General features: G+C 56.5%; 2 protein-coding genes across 4 annotated transcripts; both read left to right on the forward strand.

Annotated features, from left to right (window-relative positions):
• The first annotated feature begins 1,042 nt into the window (after positions 1–1,042).
• Positions 1,043–3,543, forward strand: S100A14 (S100 calcium binding protein A14). Its single transcript, XM_040230544.1, has 4 exons — positions 1,043–1,505; positions 1,869–1,976; positions 2,414–2,560; positions 2,783–3,543. Exons 2-4 carry the CDS (start codon positions 1,947–1,949, stop codon positions 2,918–2,920), a joined length of 315 nt encoding a protein of 104 aa, XP_040086478.1. The 5' UTR covers positions 1,043–1,505; positions 1,869–1,946; the 3' UTR covers positions 2,921–3,543.
• Positions 3,544–4,094: 551 nt separating this feature from the next.
• S100A16 (S100 calcium binding protein A16) lies at positions 4,095–11,064 on the forward strand. 3 transcript variants are annotated; one of them, XM_040230547.1, is made up of 3 exons: positions 4,095–4,389; positions 9,889–10,066; positions 10,345–11,064. In XM_040230547.1, the coding sequence occupies exons 2-3, from the start codon at positions 9,914–9,916 to the stop codon at positions 10,501–10,503; spliced, it is 312 nt and encodes a 103-aa protein (XP_040086481.1). In that variant the 5' UTR covers positions 4,095–4,389; positions 9,889–9,913; the 3' UTR covers positions 10,504–11,064. The 3 variants fall into 3 exon arrangements, with proteins under 3 accessions (XP_040086481.1, XP_040086479.1, XP_040086480.1); XM_040230545.1 differs by lacking the exon at positions 4,095–4,389 and adding an exon at positions 4,470–4,762; XM_040230546.1 differs by lacking the exon at positions 4,095–4,389 and adding an exon at positions 9,068–9,176.
• Positions 11,065–11,865: the final 801 nt, after the last annotated feature.

An 11,865-nucleotide genomic window follows, 5' to 3' on the forward strand; every position in this document is an offset into this window, starting at 1 on the left:
AAGTGACGTCGCTCAGTTGTGTCCGACTCTGTGTGACCCCATAGACGGCAGCCCACCAGGCTCCCCCGTCCCTGGGATTCTCCAGGCAAGAACACTGGAGTGGGCTGCCATTTCCTTCTCCAATGCATGAAAGTGAAAAGTGCAAGTGACGTCGCTCAGTCGTGTCTGACTCTTAGTGACCCCGTGGACTGCAGGCCACCAGGCTCCTCCGACCATGGGGTTTTCCAGGCAAGAGTGCTGGAGTGGGGCGCCATCGCCTTCTCCGTGAGCCACCAGGGAAGCCCGTAAACACTGGAGTGGGTAGCCGATCCCTTCTCCAGGGGATCTTCCTAACCCAGGAACTGAACCAGGGTCTCCTGTATTGTAGGCAGATTCTTTACCAGCTGAGCTACCAGGGAAGCCCAACTGAGGGCAAAAGCACAGAGGAACCCTGGAAGGAGACCAGGGAGGGGCACTGAGAGGTATGCCTGGATCTCAGAATTTAGGAAAGGAGCCCCTGGCTCTGAGCGTCACCTGGCCACCCCGACTCCCCTGCTTTCTTCCTCCCCGTCTTCTGAGGAGGGCCCCTGGGGTTGGGCTGAGTACCCTCACCTCAAACTCCTGTCCAGGCTCCCTGGATGTTGTCGTGGGTGCTGGATTGTGTGTTTAGGGGAAGGGGGTTGCAATGCAGTGTCTGGTCAGGGAAGATATGGAATTCTGAGGGAGGGAGGAGCAGCTAGCCCAACCAGTTTGGAGAGGTTGTTAGCTGACAGATAGCCTGCGTGCAAGCTGCTCCGGGAACTGAAAGGAAGTCCCGGACAACCCTCAGTCAGCTCCCTCCTCCAGGCTCTGTGCTTCTCTGGCTCCTTCCTCCTGACCCAAGTCTCTTCCCTCAGGACTGGGGAAGGCTGGGGTCTGGGACCTCGGCAGGCTTGAGTGTCACTATCTAAATTGGCCTTGAGGGGAAAGGAGTGTGTGTATGTGTGTGTGACACAGTAAAGGACAGAGAGATCCCCTGGGGACATCTTTCAAGCCACGTGTCTTTCATTCCTTCTAGGCCACAAAACCCGCCCTGACCAGCCTCTGCTTCTCCTTCCCTAGTGGTTGGCTCAGAGCCTCTCAGAGCCCCTCTGCTTCCTGTCTTACTTTTCCTCCAGGCCTTTCCTCCCAGGCTTCACACCACTGTGTTTCCAAGTCTTCGCTCTCTCCCTCAGCAGCCTCTCCTCCCCGCTCTTCCCTGGACTCTGCCTGCTGGTCTGGGGCCAGGGGGATCCCAGACCCAGCTTCTCCACGATTCCCTCCTCTCGGCCAGGACGGGGCGGGCTCCCGGAACTGTGGCCAATGGAGGTGGGGCCCTAGGAGGTGGAGCCCCTGCTGCAGGCTCACGGTCCAGGCGGCGGCTAGAGCTGGGAGGCCCAGCTAGAGCTGGGAGGCCCAGCCCCCTGCCTCCCCTCCCTCCGCCCAGGTATAAGAGCTGAGCTCAGGTGAGCTGGCTCCTTCAGTCCTGTCTCAGCCGCTGCCAGCGGGTAAGGAGACCCAGGGCTTTTCACCCAAATGGACTGAACCAGGTTCAGAGGGCATGCTTAGCTTATCCTAGCTTAGTCTGGTTGGGGAAGGTCTGGGGGACCAGGCCCTGGAGGCTGGGCTGTGTGTGTGTGTGTGTGTGTGTGTGTACCGAGCAGGGGTGGGGGGCTAAGGAGAGGCCTCTAGATAGTAGGCCTAGGGGCCGTGACCTTCGCTCCTGGAGCCTGGGCAGGGAAGGGCTTATTCGGTGTTGGCTCTGACCCCCTGGGTGAGGCACAGAATATCTGGGGTGCAGCCAAAGGGGATAATTGAGCAAGAAATGCTGAGTTTTCCCCTTAGCTCAGCCGCCCCTCTCCTCTGAGCAGATCATGAGCCATCAGCTCCTCTGGGGCCTGCTGTAGGACGACAAAACTCTCAACACAGGACCAAGCGCATCAAGCATCATGGGACAGTGTCGGTCAGCCAACGCTGAGGTGGGCCCATTCATTCCTGACCTTTCTGTTCCCGGTCCTCTCCTTCACCCTGAGGGTCTGTGTCCCCCGCTGACTTCTGTCCCCTCGCCTTGGCCTTGCTCTGCACTCCAGACCCTGCCTGTGAGACCTGAACCTCCTCTCTGGTGCCCACACAGGGTGATGAAGATGGGCCCCCCTGAAGAGGATGCTTGGGCCTCATGCTAGGACCTGCCCTGCCTGGAGGCTGGGGGGAGGTGGGGAGGAAGCCTTGCCCAACCCGTGGCTCAGGGCAGAGGACAGTGCGGGCAAAGGGTGCTGGATGCTGGGCTTTGGGGTGGGCGAGGGCCCGTGGGCCCGTCAGCTGTCTTGCTCTGTGGACCCTGTCGGGCTCCTGGGGAAGCAGGCTGTCGTAGGGTGGGGGAGGCCTCCCTAACATGGGCTATGTCCCTTGTCCCCAGGATGCCCAGGAACTCAGTGATGTGGAGAAGGCCATAGAGACCCTGATCAAGAATTTCCACCAGTATTCGGTGGAGGGTGGGAAGGAGACGCTGACTCCCTCCGAGCTCCGGGACCTGGTCACCCAGCAGCTGCCCCACCTCATGCCGGTACTGAGAGAGTGAACCCTGCCCCAGGCAGTACCCTGACTTCCCAAGCAAGTGCTCCAAGACCCCACCCACACTGCCACAGCCCCTGGCACTGGCAACCTCTAGCCCTTCCCCTGTCAATGCCAGGCAGGCTCAGGTCCTGCTTCCTGCCCCTGGGCAGGGTGGGGTGGGAAGATTGGAAGGTACTGCCTGTCTGAGCTGTGGTGTCTTCCCTCCTTGCAGAACAACTGTGGGCTGGAAGAGAAAATCTCCAACTTGGGCAACTGTAACGACTCTAAACTGGAGTTCGGGAGTTTCTGGGAGCTGATTGGAGAAGCAGCCAAGAGTGTGAAGCTGGAGAACACTGTCCAGGGGAGCTGAAAACCTTCCCCTGGAATTCTGGATGGGTCGGGTGGGATGCTGGGGAAAGGGGACCTTAAGCACCTCTCTCCACCACCCCCACACTATTCCCCAGCCCCACCTCTGCAGGGTTCAGGTTCATAATGGTCCTTCTGGGGCCTCTGTGTACTTCATCCCTGTGGAGCTTATGGGTCCCGGGGTCCCCACCAAGGGGGAGGCTCGGGGAGCCGTTGGGGCCAGGGACATATGTGGAAGGCTGCTGGAGGGTTGAGGATGGTGCAAGGGCCACGTCATTTAGTAGTGGGGAAGGGCAGAGAGGAGCCGAGCTGTGGGAAATGATTTGGAGGGTGTGGCAGTAGGGATGGACATTTGGTACTAAGAAGGGTTCTATGAAACTACCCCTCCTAATCTCTTCCCCAACCCAAATTGCCCAGTGCCTTCCCTCCCTGTCCTCAGTTCTGCCTCAGCCTCTTCTCAGGACCCTGTCTCCCTGGCTAAGGGCAGAGGAAGAAAGAGAGAGCAGGCTCGGGGAGAGGCTGAGGACGGTGACTTTGGGGAGTGAGAGAACCAGCTGGGCGCTTGGGCATTTACAGGATGATGGTTGTTTTGTATCATTTGATTAATAAAAAAAAAAAAATGAAAAAAATGAAAGACATTGTCTTGATTGGTCTATCTCCTATCCCAAGGGTCCATGGGTAAGAAGGAGTTGCGGTGATTGGGGGTGAATGGCAGAGTCATTGGTGGCATGGAGGTGCAGTGGTCGGCAGCGGAAGTGACTGGGGGCCTCACAGTCTCCCATGGATTTGGGTTGAGGGCACCAGGCCTAAAAGGTGGGAGACCTGGTCCTTTCTGAGGGACAAGCTGTACTTTGCCAGCGGCCTGGCCCTCTGGCAGGAGAGCAGGGCAAGTCTGCAAACGTGGGGAAAAGGATGTGAACCCAGGTGTGCTGGGGCCTGCATGACTAGCAGCAAGGGAGCCGTGAGGCTGAGAAACAGGCTGACCGACCTGGGGTTGAATCTCAGCTTTGCTGCTTACTCTCTTTGGAACTTGGGAGCATCATCTCAGAGTATCAGTTTCCTCATCTGTAAAATGAGACCGGACATGTGATGTAGCTACTCAACAGAGAGGCTGACGCAGAGTGAGAGCCCAGGGAGCTGAAGTCACTGGACGGGAGATGGGGCCCTCCTGGAGTCAGCTTTTGCCTCTGGGACACCCATGGCCAGTTTCCTATGGCATTTCAGAGAAAGGGATGGAGGGGTCCTTTTCAGAAGAATTCTCTGTTGCACTTGAGGTCCTAGGGATGTGTGCACTGAATGGGGAAGATAAGGAGCCACACTCTGGGTCCTTCTGACTGGAGCTGACAGAAATGGGCATTACTCTTGAAATCCCAAACAGTCATAAATACTTCCTCTGGCCAGCCAGGCTGGCCTGGAATGCTAACTGAACTTGTCTGTTAGGGGCCGCTGAAACTGGGATCCCAGTGACCCCAGGTGAGTAGGGCAGGTGACTGTCCTTCCCTTCCTTTCTCAAAGTTGTAAATTCTGCTCAGAGCCTGTGGGACGAGGAGGGTGGGGTTGGGGGAGTGCCACCTCCACCACTCCCTCTGGGCTGGGGGCGGAAGGGTGTTAAAAAAGGTGTGTATCCCTTTAACAAGGGCCCAACCCCAGGGCCCAGTCAAGAGGGAGTTCAGTGACTACCTCCCCACCGAGCCAGCTCCGCCGGGCAGGGCCGGGAGGGAGTGGGACAGATTCTGGGAGTGCAGCGGGGAGGAGTCCTGGCTGGGCTGAGCGCGGGGAGCTGCTTGGCAGTGCCAGAGCCCAGGCCCCAGAGCCCCGCAGGAGAGGAAGTGGACCGAGAAGGCAGGTGAGCACCTCAGGCCCGTCCTGGGAGGTCTGGGGCTGCCGGAGGGGCCCCCGCAGGCTTGGGAGGCCGGGACAAGGGGCGGTGAAGGGGGCCTGAGGAGGGGGGCCCTGCAAAGACTGAGCAGGAAGGTTTCGTTAATTGTTAACCTTCCCCCAAAGCCAGTTTGGGAATGGAGCTTTCTAGTGGGGTCAGGGGCTGGAGAGGCCTTCAGAGGAGTGAGACTTCCCCAGCCCAGCAGCTGCCTGGGGTCCTCTCCCTGGGTTGGGCCACCGGGTAAAGTGTTGAGGAGCTTTACTCCGATTTTCTCTCACAGTTCAGGGCAGATGTGTGTTGGTGGGGGCTGGGGAGTAGCCAGACCCTGGACACAGACAGGCCTCGCTGGGCTCTGAGGCCTGTGTCCTGGAACAGGTGATGAAGTCCAGGAGGAGCCAGGAAGGGCCTAGGGGGTCTGAGAGCAGCCTGAGGAGGGGAGGCAGCACGTGGGTGTCCTCTCTGTACCTCTGACTCCAGCAGGTCCCAGACGCTGGCCCCATGTGCTCTGGGAGCTGTTCCTTGGGAGGGGCCCGTGAGACCAGGAGAAACCTGGGTGAGGCCCCCTGGAGCCTGAGTTGTAGGAGAGGAACTGGGAAACTGGGCAGCTTCTCCCCTACCTCAGGACCCAGGCAGGTTCTGGCTTGACTTGCTTTGCTCGGTGGAGCCACCGGCCCTATGGAGCATTCCCCTGCCCTGCCCTGCCCAGGAGGGTGGCGGTGAGGGCAGGGATGCCCGGAGACGGAGCCCTGGAGTGCTGGGGAGCAGGGCTCACGCTTTCCCCTTCAACTAGAGAGGCGCCGCCGGCTGGGTGTTGGTGAGGCCAAGTGCAGCAGTGTGTGTGTGTCCACAGCAAGCTCCTCCAGCGTAACGTGTCTGGAAAAAAAATTCAGATGAACAGATTTCTTCCTCCAGCTACACACTCTGAAAGCAGAAGTGTTTGGAAGGTAGATGGGTCACCCAAGCAGAGAGGATCAGAAATGGCAGAATTCCTTGCTTATTATGATTGTGTATATTTGTGTATTAGATGCTGTGAGTTCTGTGAGGGTGAGGAGGGGTGAGGCAGGGACACTTGTTTGAGATATTAGCTTCTGGGACTGGGAAAAGAGCTAGAGGAGGGGGGACAGAGAGTGGAGTTGTAGAGGTTGGAGAAGTAGTTTGGAACAGCCTTGCATATAGAGCAAAGCATTACCAGCCTGGTGTTAGATTTTGCCTTCCTGTGCTTTGCAGACAGCTGGGGCAAATGAGTGACTTAAGAAAGAAATGAATGAGTGAATGAATGAGTCAATGAATGAATGAGTAAGCAAATGAACGGTGGGTACAGGAGTGAGGTCAATGGAAGGGCTGCAGAGAATGCCAAATTTAGGCTTGAGGGTGGATTAGGCTCTAGAGGGAGGTGACTAGGAGGGATAGGAGTCTAGGGACATATCCCAATTCTTGGGAACAATTTAAGACTCAAGTATGTGTGGAGTAGGCAAGAAAAGGCGAGTTTTAGAGGGTGTGGGGTCCATGTGGAAAGGGACTGGGGAGTTAAAGAGATGAGGGGGTGAAGAAGAGGCCCTTGGAGGGGTGGGGCCCAGCACCTGGGGGTGAGAGGGTGGGGCTGGAGTGACTGAGACCCAGGAACATGGTGTCAGGGCAATTTGAGCTTTTGGAGAAGTCAGCACGCTGGGCTGAGGTGGGCGGGGTGGGGGTGGGGGCCTCTCGGTTGCTCAACGATGAATCAGCCAAGGTGCAGACAATGAGAACTTTGCCGGCAGGTCGGGGGCTCCAGCTGAGAGAGTCCTTCGGAGGATGAGTCCTTCTATGCCTGCTTCTTTGGAAGGCTGTAGTGTACTGTCCACCTCCATCACTCTCAGGACAGGATCTGCTTAGAGGAAAGTCAATGCAGGAGCTACCTCCTGCCCCGCCCTTCCCAGGGAGGGGATGAAGGGAAGGCCCACCACCTCCTTTCCCCCCAGCCCCTTGTCTGGGGACCCTCTGGCCTGGTTGGCTGGAGGACTGGGTAGGCAGGAGGGGCAGGTGACCTTGGCATCGGTGTAGTGAGGAGGCCTGTCTCCTGGTCCCCAGGGGAGGGAGGTGTGATGACACCTGACTATTAGCCTCTGATATCTTTCCTTCAGAAAAACTTCAGAAGAGCATTTTTTAACTCCAGAATTGTCCGGTTGACTAGAAGGTGGGGTGGGGAATTTTGGGAAGCCTGGGATCTGAAGCCCACCTCTCTGGGTGACTGTGTGCTTGACAGTAGGTGCTGAGATGTCTCCTCGGAGCTCACCAATGCCTTGCCAGGTAGAGGCTGAGATATGGTAAAAAGGAAGGGCAGGACTGGGCTCCAAGAAGGCAGGTGGTGGGAGGGGAGTCGGTGACCAGTGGGGAGAGGGACAGAGGCACATTGCCCCCAAACCCATCTCTTTTCCCTTTGCTCTCCTTGTTTTTTTTTTTTTTTTAATTGTGTATTTATTTACTTATGGTTGCACTGGGTCTTTGTCGATGTGCATGGGCTTTCTCTAGCTGGGGTGAGTGCAAACTACTCTCTAGTCATGCCGTTCAGGTTTCCCATTGTGGGGGCTTCTCTTGCTACGGAGCACAGGCTGTAGGCATGAGAGCTTCAGCAGTTGCGGCTCTCAGGCTCTGGAGCATGCGGGCTCAGTAGTTGTGTTTCCTGGGCTTAGTTGTTCTGCTCCAGGTGGAATCTTCTTGGAACAGTGATCGAACCCATGTCACTGGTGGGCGGATTCTCATCCATCCTCCCATCAGGGGAGTCCCTCCCTTTCCTATTCTTATTTCCCACAGGATTCCTCATTTGGGGAACAAGGTCTGGGATGGGTAAAGTCAAGGGTTTTCTGAACTTTCTCCCACTCCCAAGGTTAGTTGGGAGTAGTAGATAAAATTCTTGCTGACATGAGTGCAGCTTCAAGAATCCTCAGGAATACTGGTCAGAGGCCTGGGCCATTCCCTATCCAGGGGCAGGAAGGCAGACGGTTCATGGACTGAAACACTTTTGTCTTCATTTGTGAATGTTAGAGCATTTGTATGAAAGTCTCACAAAGGTGTAAACATTGAACCACACAATTATACACAATAAATAAAGAGGACTTCCCTGGTAGCTCAGATAGAAAAGAATCTGCCTGCAGTGCAGGAGACCTGGGTCAGGAAGATCCCCTGGAGAAGGGAATGTCAACCCGCTCCAGTATTCTTTCCTGGAGAATTCCATGGACAGAGAAGCCTGGCGGGCTATATACAGTCTATGGGGGTTGCAAAGAGTCGCACACAATTGAGTGACTAACACTTTCACTTTTCACTTTCACTGGAAAAAGAGTATGGTTTCCTGTAGTTCTGGTTCCATATTTCATCCTTCTGGCCACAGGCCAGATGGTCAGGTGGATGAGGCAGGGGAGAGAAGGGGAGAATTCCTGGTTAGAGTCGCCTCAGCCTGACCCCTCTCCCTCTCAACTCTCCTTCCTTCCTGCATCCTGGCTTTGTCCTGCTGAACCTCACCCTTCCTTTAGAAGTTTCATAGAAGAGACATCTTAGAAGGGCGGTCAGGGACCTTGGCTACCTGGTGTCAGGGCTGGAAGGAGGTGGAATATTTATAGAACCTTTACCTTGAGCAAGGCATTGACCAGGTCATGTGGGCAAGGGGAGATGCAGAGATGGTTGTATATCTTGGATATTTAAAAGTGGCCCCAAAGTCTCTGTGTCCTACTGTTTGGTTCTGGAAATGCAATGGCTGCATATAATAAACACCATCCTTGCTTCAAGGAATGTCTGGTGTCTGAGGAGACAAGATCCTGGAAGAGATTGCAGCCACACTAGCTAGTGAGCCCAGCCGACAGCGGCTGAGAGTCTGTGGGAGTCAGGGGAGGAGGGTACTGATGGCAAGGGCCAGGGCAACCTCCCCCAGGAGGTGTGGTTTGGGCAGGCTTCAGCTAGGTGGAGAGGTCAGGGTAAAGGGCCCAGGAAGAGGGATGGAGGGCCAAGAGGGGATTAGAGAGCAGGTGGCAGGGGTGGGAGCTGTGGTGGGCCGGGGAGGCAGACCTCCCTTCCAAAGCCAACCACGGGATGCCCCATAACGGTGTCCGCCATCCAGAGCCAGGACCAACGGGCAAGGCGGCTGCAACTCATCCTTGGGCTTGGGGGTGGGAGGGAAGGCTCATTTGCCAGGGCTCACTTGGGGGGCTCCGGGCATGGGCGGTGACTCACAGAGTAGATCCGCCTGCTCCCCTCATATCCTGTTATTCTGCTGGCTGTATCCGCTTGGAATGTGAGTGCCTTTTGTCCTGGGGCGAGGGGGTGACGTGCGTGCGTAGCCTCTGGCTGGCTGCGGAGGCTCCATCTCCAGCTGTCTCCAGCTGGGGCAGGACCAGGCCTGGCTCCTCCTTAGGTAATGGGGGCAGGGGCGGGGCAGTCCTTGGATCCTGCTGTATATTTCAAGGTGGGTACAAGGGATGTTAGGCTAGCCGGGGGTGGCTGGGGTTCTGCACAAAGCCTGACCTGGTGGATCAGGATATTGTTTAACCAGAGAAGACAGCCGTGGCCTGAGAGCCTGAACGTACTGTCCTGGAGCCCAGCTGAAGGGTTAGGGAGATCCTAGGTCCACGTCTCCTGCTTTGAGGCCTGGGGCCAGGACTCAGGCCACCCCGGGGGGGTGGGGGACATGGCTCCTGCCCCTGCCCAGCCTATCAGTTTCTAGCTGGTACTTGCTCCCGGGGCAGGGACCCTGGGTAGGCTGGGTATGGAGAGGGAGGAGGGATGGGTGCTGGCACTCTCTGTCTTCCCACGGATCCTCTCTTCTCTCTGGGGCTCTGACAAGCCCAGTGCCTGGGGCTGGGGAGGAGCCTGGAAGACCTGCTGAGGCGGTTGAGCTGGAGGTCACCTGGATGAGAGGAGGCGCATAGTTCTCATTCCAGGCCCACCTCCACCCTGGGTTCTTGGGTTCTCCTTTCCCTGACTCCTCCCAAGGTCCGGGGTCTGGCTGGCCAGCATGGGGGTCCAGGCGCCCAGGGGGTGGGACCAGCGGGAGGACAGGGGCTGGGAGACCTAGGCCGAGATGTGGTCTGTGAGCTGTTCTCTCTTCCCCTCATCCTGGCACCCAGGCCCTGTGAGGCGTGAGGCAGTGAGATGGCGGACTCCTACACGGAGCTAGAGAAGGCGGTGGTCATCCTGGTGGAAAACTTCTACAAATACGTCTCCAAGCACAGCCTGGTCAAGAACAAGATCAGCAAGAGCAGCTTCCGGAAGATGCTTCAGAAAGAGCTCAACCATATGCTGACGGTGAGGTTCCCCCCACCCAAGGGCCTGGCCCTCCTCAGCCGCCAAAGCCCTGTCCCCTCTGGGTGTCCTTCCCGACTGCTTTCTCTGTCCTTTCAGAGTTCCCCCCAAAACCAGGGTCTCAGCCCCACACAGGCCTCTGTCTTCAGTGTGCCCAGGCCTGAGCCAGCGAGGGCTCTGTTCACATTTCCCAAAGGCAGCAGCAGCCCAGGCCTGGGGTCCTGCCGGGGGCCGCTGTAGAGCTGCCACATCAGCACTGCTGATCCTTGATTCTCCCCCAGGACACGGGGAACCGGAAGGCTGCTGACAAGCTCATTCAGGACCTGGATGCCAACCACGACGGACGCATCAGCTTTGACGAGTACTGGACCTTGATAGGCGGCATCACTAGTCCTATCGCCAACCTTATTCGCCAGCAGGAGCAGCAGAACAGCAGCTAGAGGCCCTCCCTCCATCCCTCCTCCCATGCCCATCCTAGGCTCCCTCCTCAGCCTCCTCTGCCCACTCAGGCAGGCCCCGTCCTCCCCTCTCCCTCTAGACCCTCTTCGGACCATAGCTGAACAGGGTAAGGGGAAACGTCAGGTCCCTTTGTGAGTGTCTCAGTCTGGGGGTGCCTCCCTGTGGGTCTCAGTCCCTGGAGCCAGCGGACCCTGGGGCCCCTCTGTGACAATGCTGTATGGGGACCCAAGAGTTTCCCTACCTGTTCAGTCCATCTACCCTTCTGACTTCCGATGTTCCTGCCTGATTCCGGGCCTCTCCTGACCTCAGAGGTCAGCTTGCTGCTTCAGGTCTCTGGGGTTCCTGGCAGCACCAGCAAGGACTTCTCTCTCGCTCTCCCCTCAGCCCCTCTGCGGGGTAGAGGAGACTTCCAGGGATTGTCCTCCAGCTGCCTCTGCGTCTCTTCAGCCGCTGAAATGGGAAAAAGGCTGGATCTATAGAGTTTTCCTCCCCCTCACCCAGTCCCTTTGTCATGTTTATTAAAGACTTTCCACTTCTTGGAACCTCCTCTTGCTTTGGTGATCTTTGCCACGGGCCCTAAGGCAAGGGAGCAACTAGGGGGAATCTCCTGAGAAACCCCAAGGGCAGAGGAAGAAAGAAGGACTCTGGGACCCTGCAGGCACTGTCAGCAATAGGCCAGCAACTTCTTCCCTCCTCCTTGAAGGGCCAAGGTCACATGTCATTACCTCTGGGCCCTCTTAGCCCAAACTCAACTCACATTCAACTTCTGGGCACACAGTGCATCCCGTTTAATTCTCAATGCAATTCCAGGAGAGGGGGGCCACAACCCTCATGTTGAATCATGAGTAGGACTGAGATACTGCATTCTCATCAATAGATTATTCTAGTACACAGAGAAGTTTATGGGATGAGGAAGTGGGGTGCAAAGAAAGAGGGGTGTTGGAGGCCAGAGTGAGGTGTTACACCTGATGTGGGGGACGATGACAGCTTCTGTGTTTCTTCCCTGCCATGGAAAGACAGCACATGCCCCTAGGAGAAATAGGGCAGGAGGTCCAGCCTGCAGGGCTCTGGATCAGTGGTTTTCAACTCCAGGAAGTGTACCCCAAGGTTAAGGTTTTTCAAAAGATGCACAGTCATAAACAGTTTCGTAGTTTTATTGGAATCCATTATAGATCCTCAACCTTCTAGAAGTGACCTGCCTCAGTATGAGCTTGTGGTCAAACTATATGTTTAATATGGTGCCATTTGTCTATTTGTTACTTGGTTTCCTTTTTTTTTTTTGCCTTTTGTTACTTTTTTTTGGTGTCATCAGTTCAGTTCAATTTAGTCACTCGGTCGTGTTT

The sequence above is a fragment of the Oryx dammah genome, unplaced genomic scaffold (genome assembly GCF_014754425.2).
Source record: "Oryx dammah isolate SB20612 unplaced genomic scaffold, SCBI_Odam_1.1 HiC_scaffold_28, whole genome shotgun sequence".
Lineage (NCBI taxonomy): Eukaryota > Metazoa > Chordata > Mammalia > Artiodactyla > Bovidae > Oryx > Oryx dammah.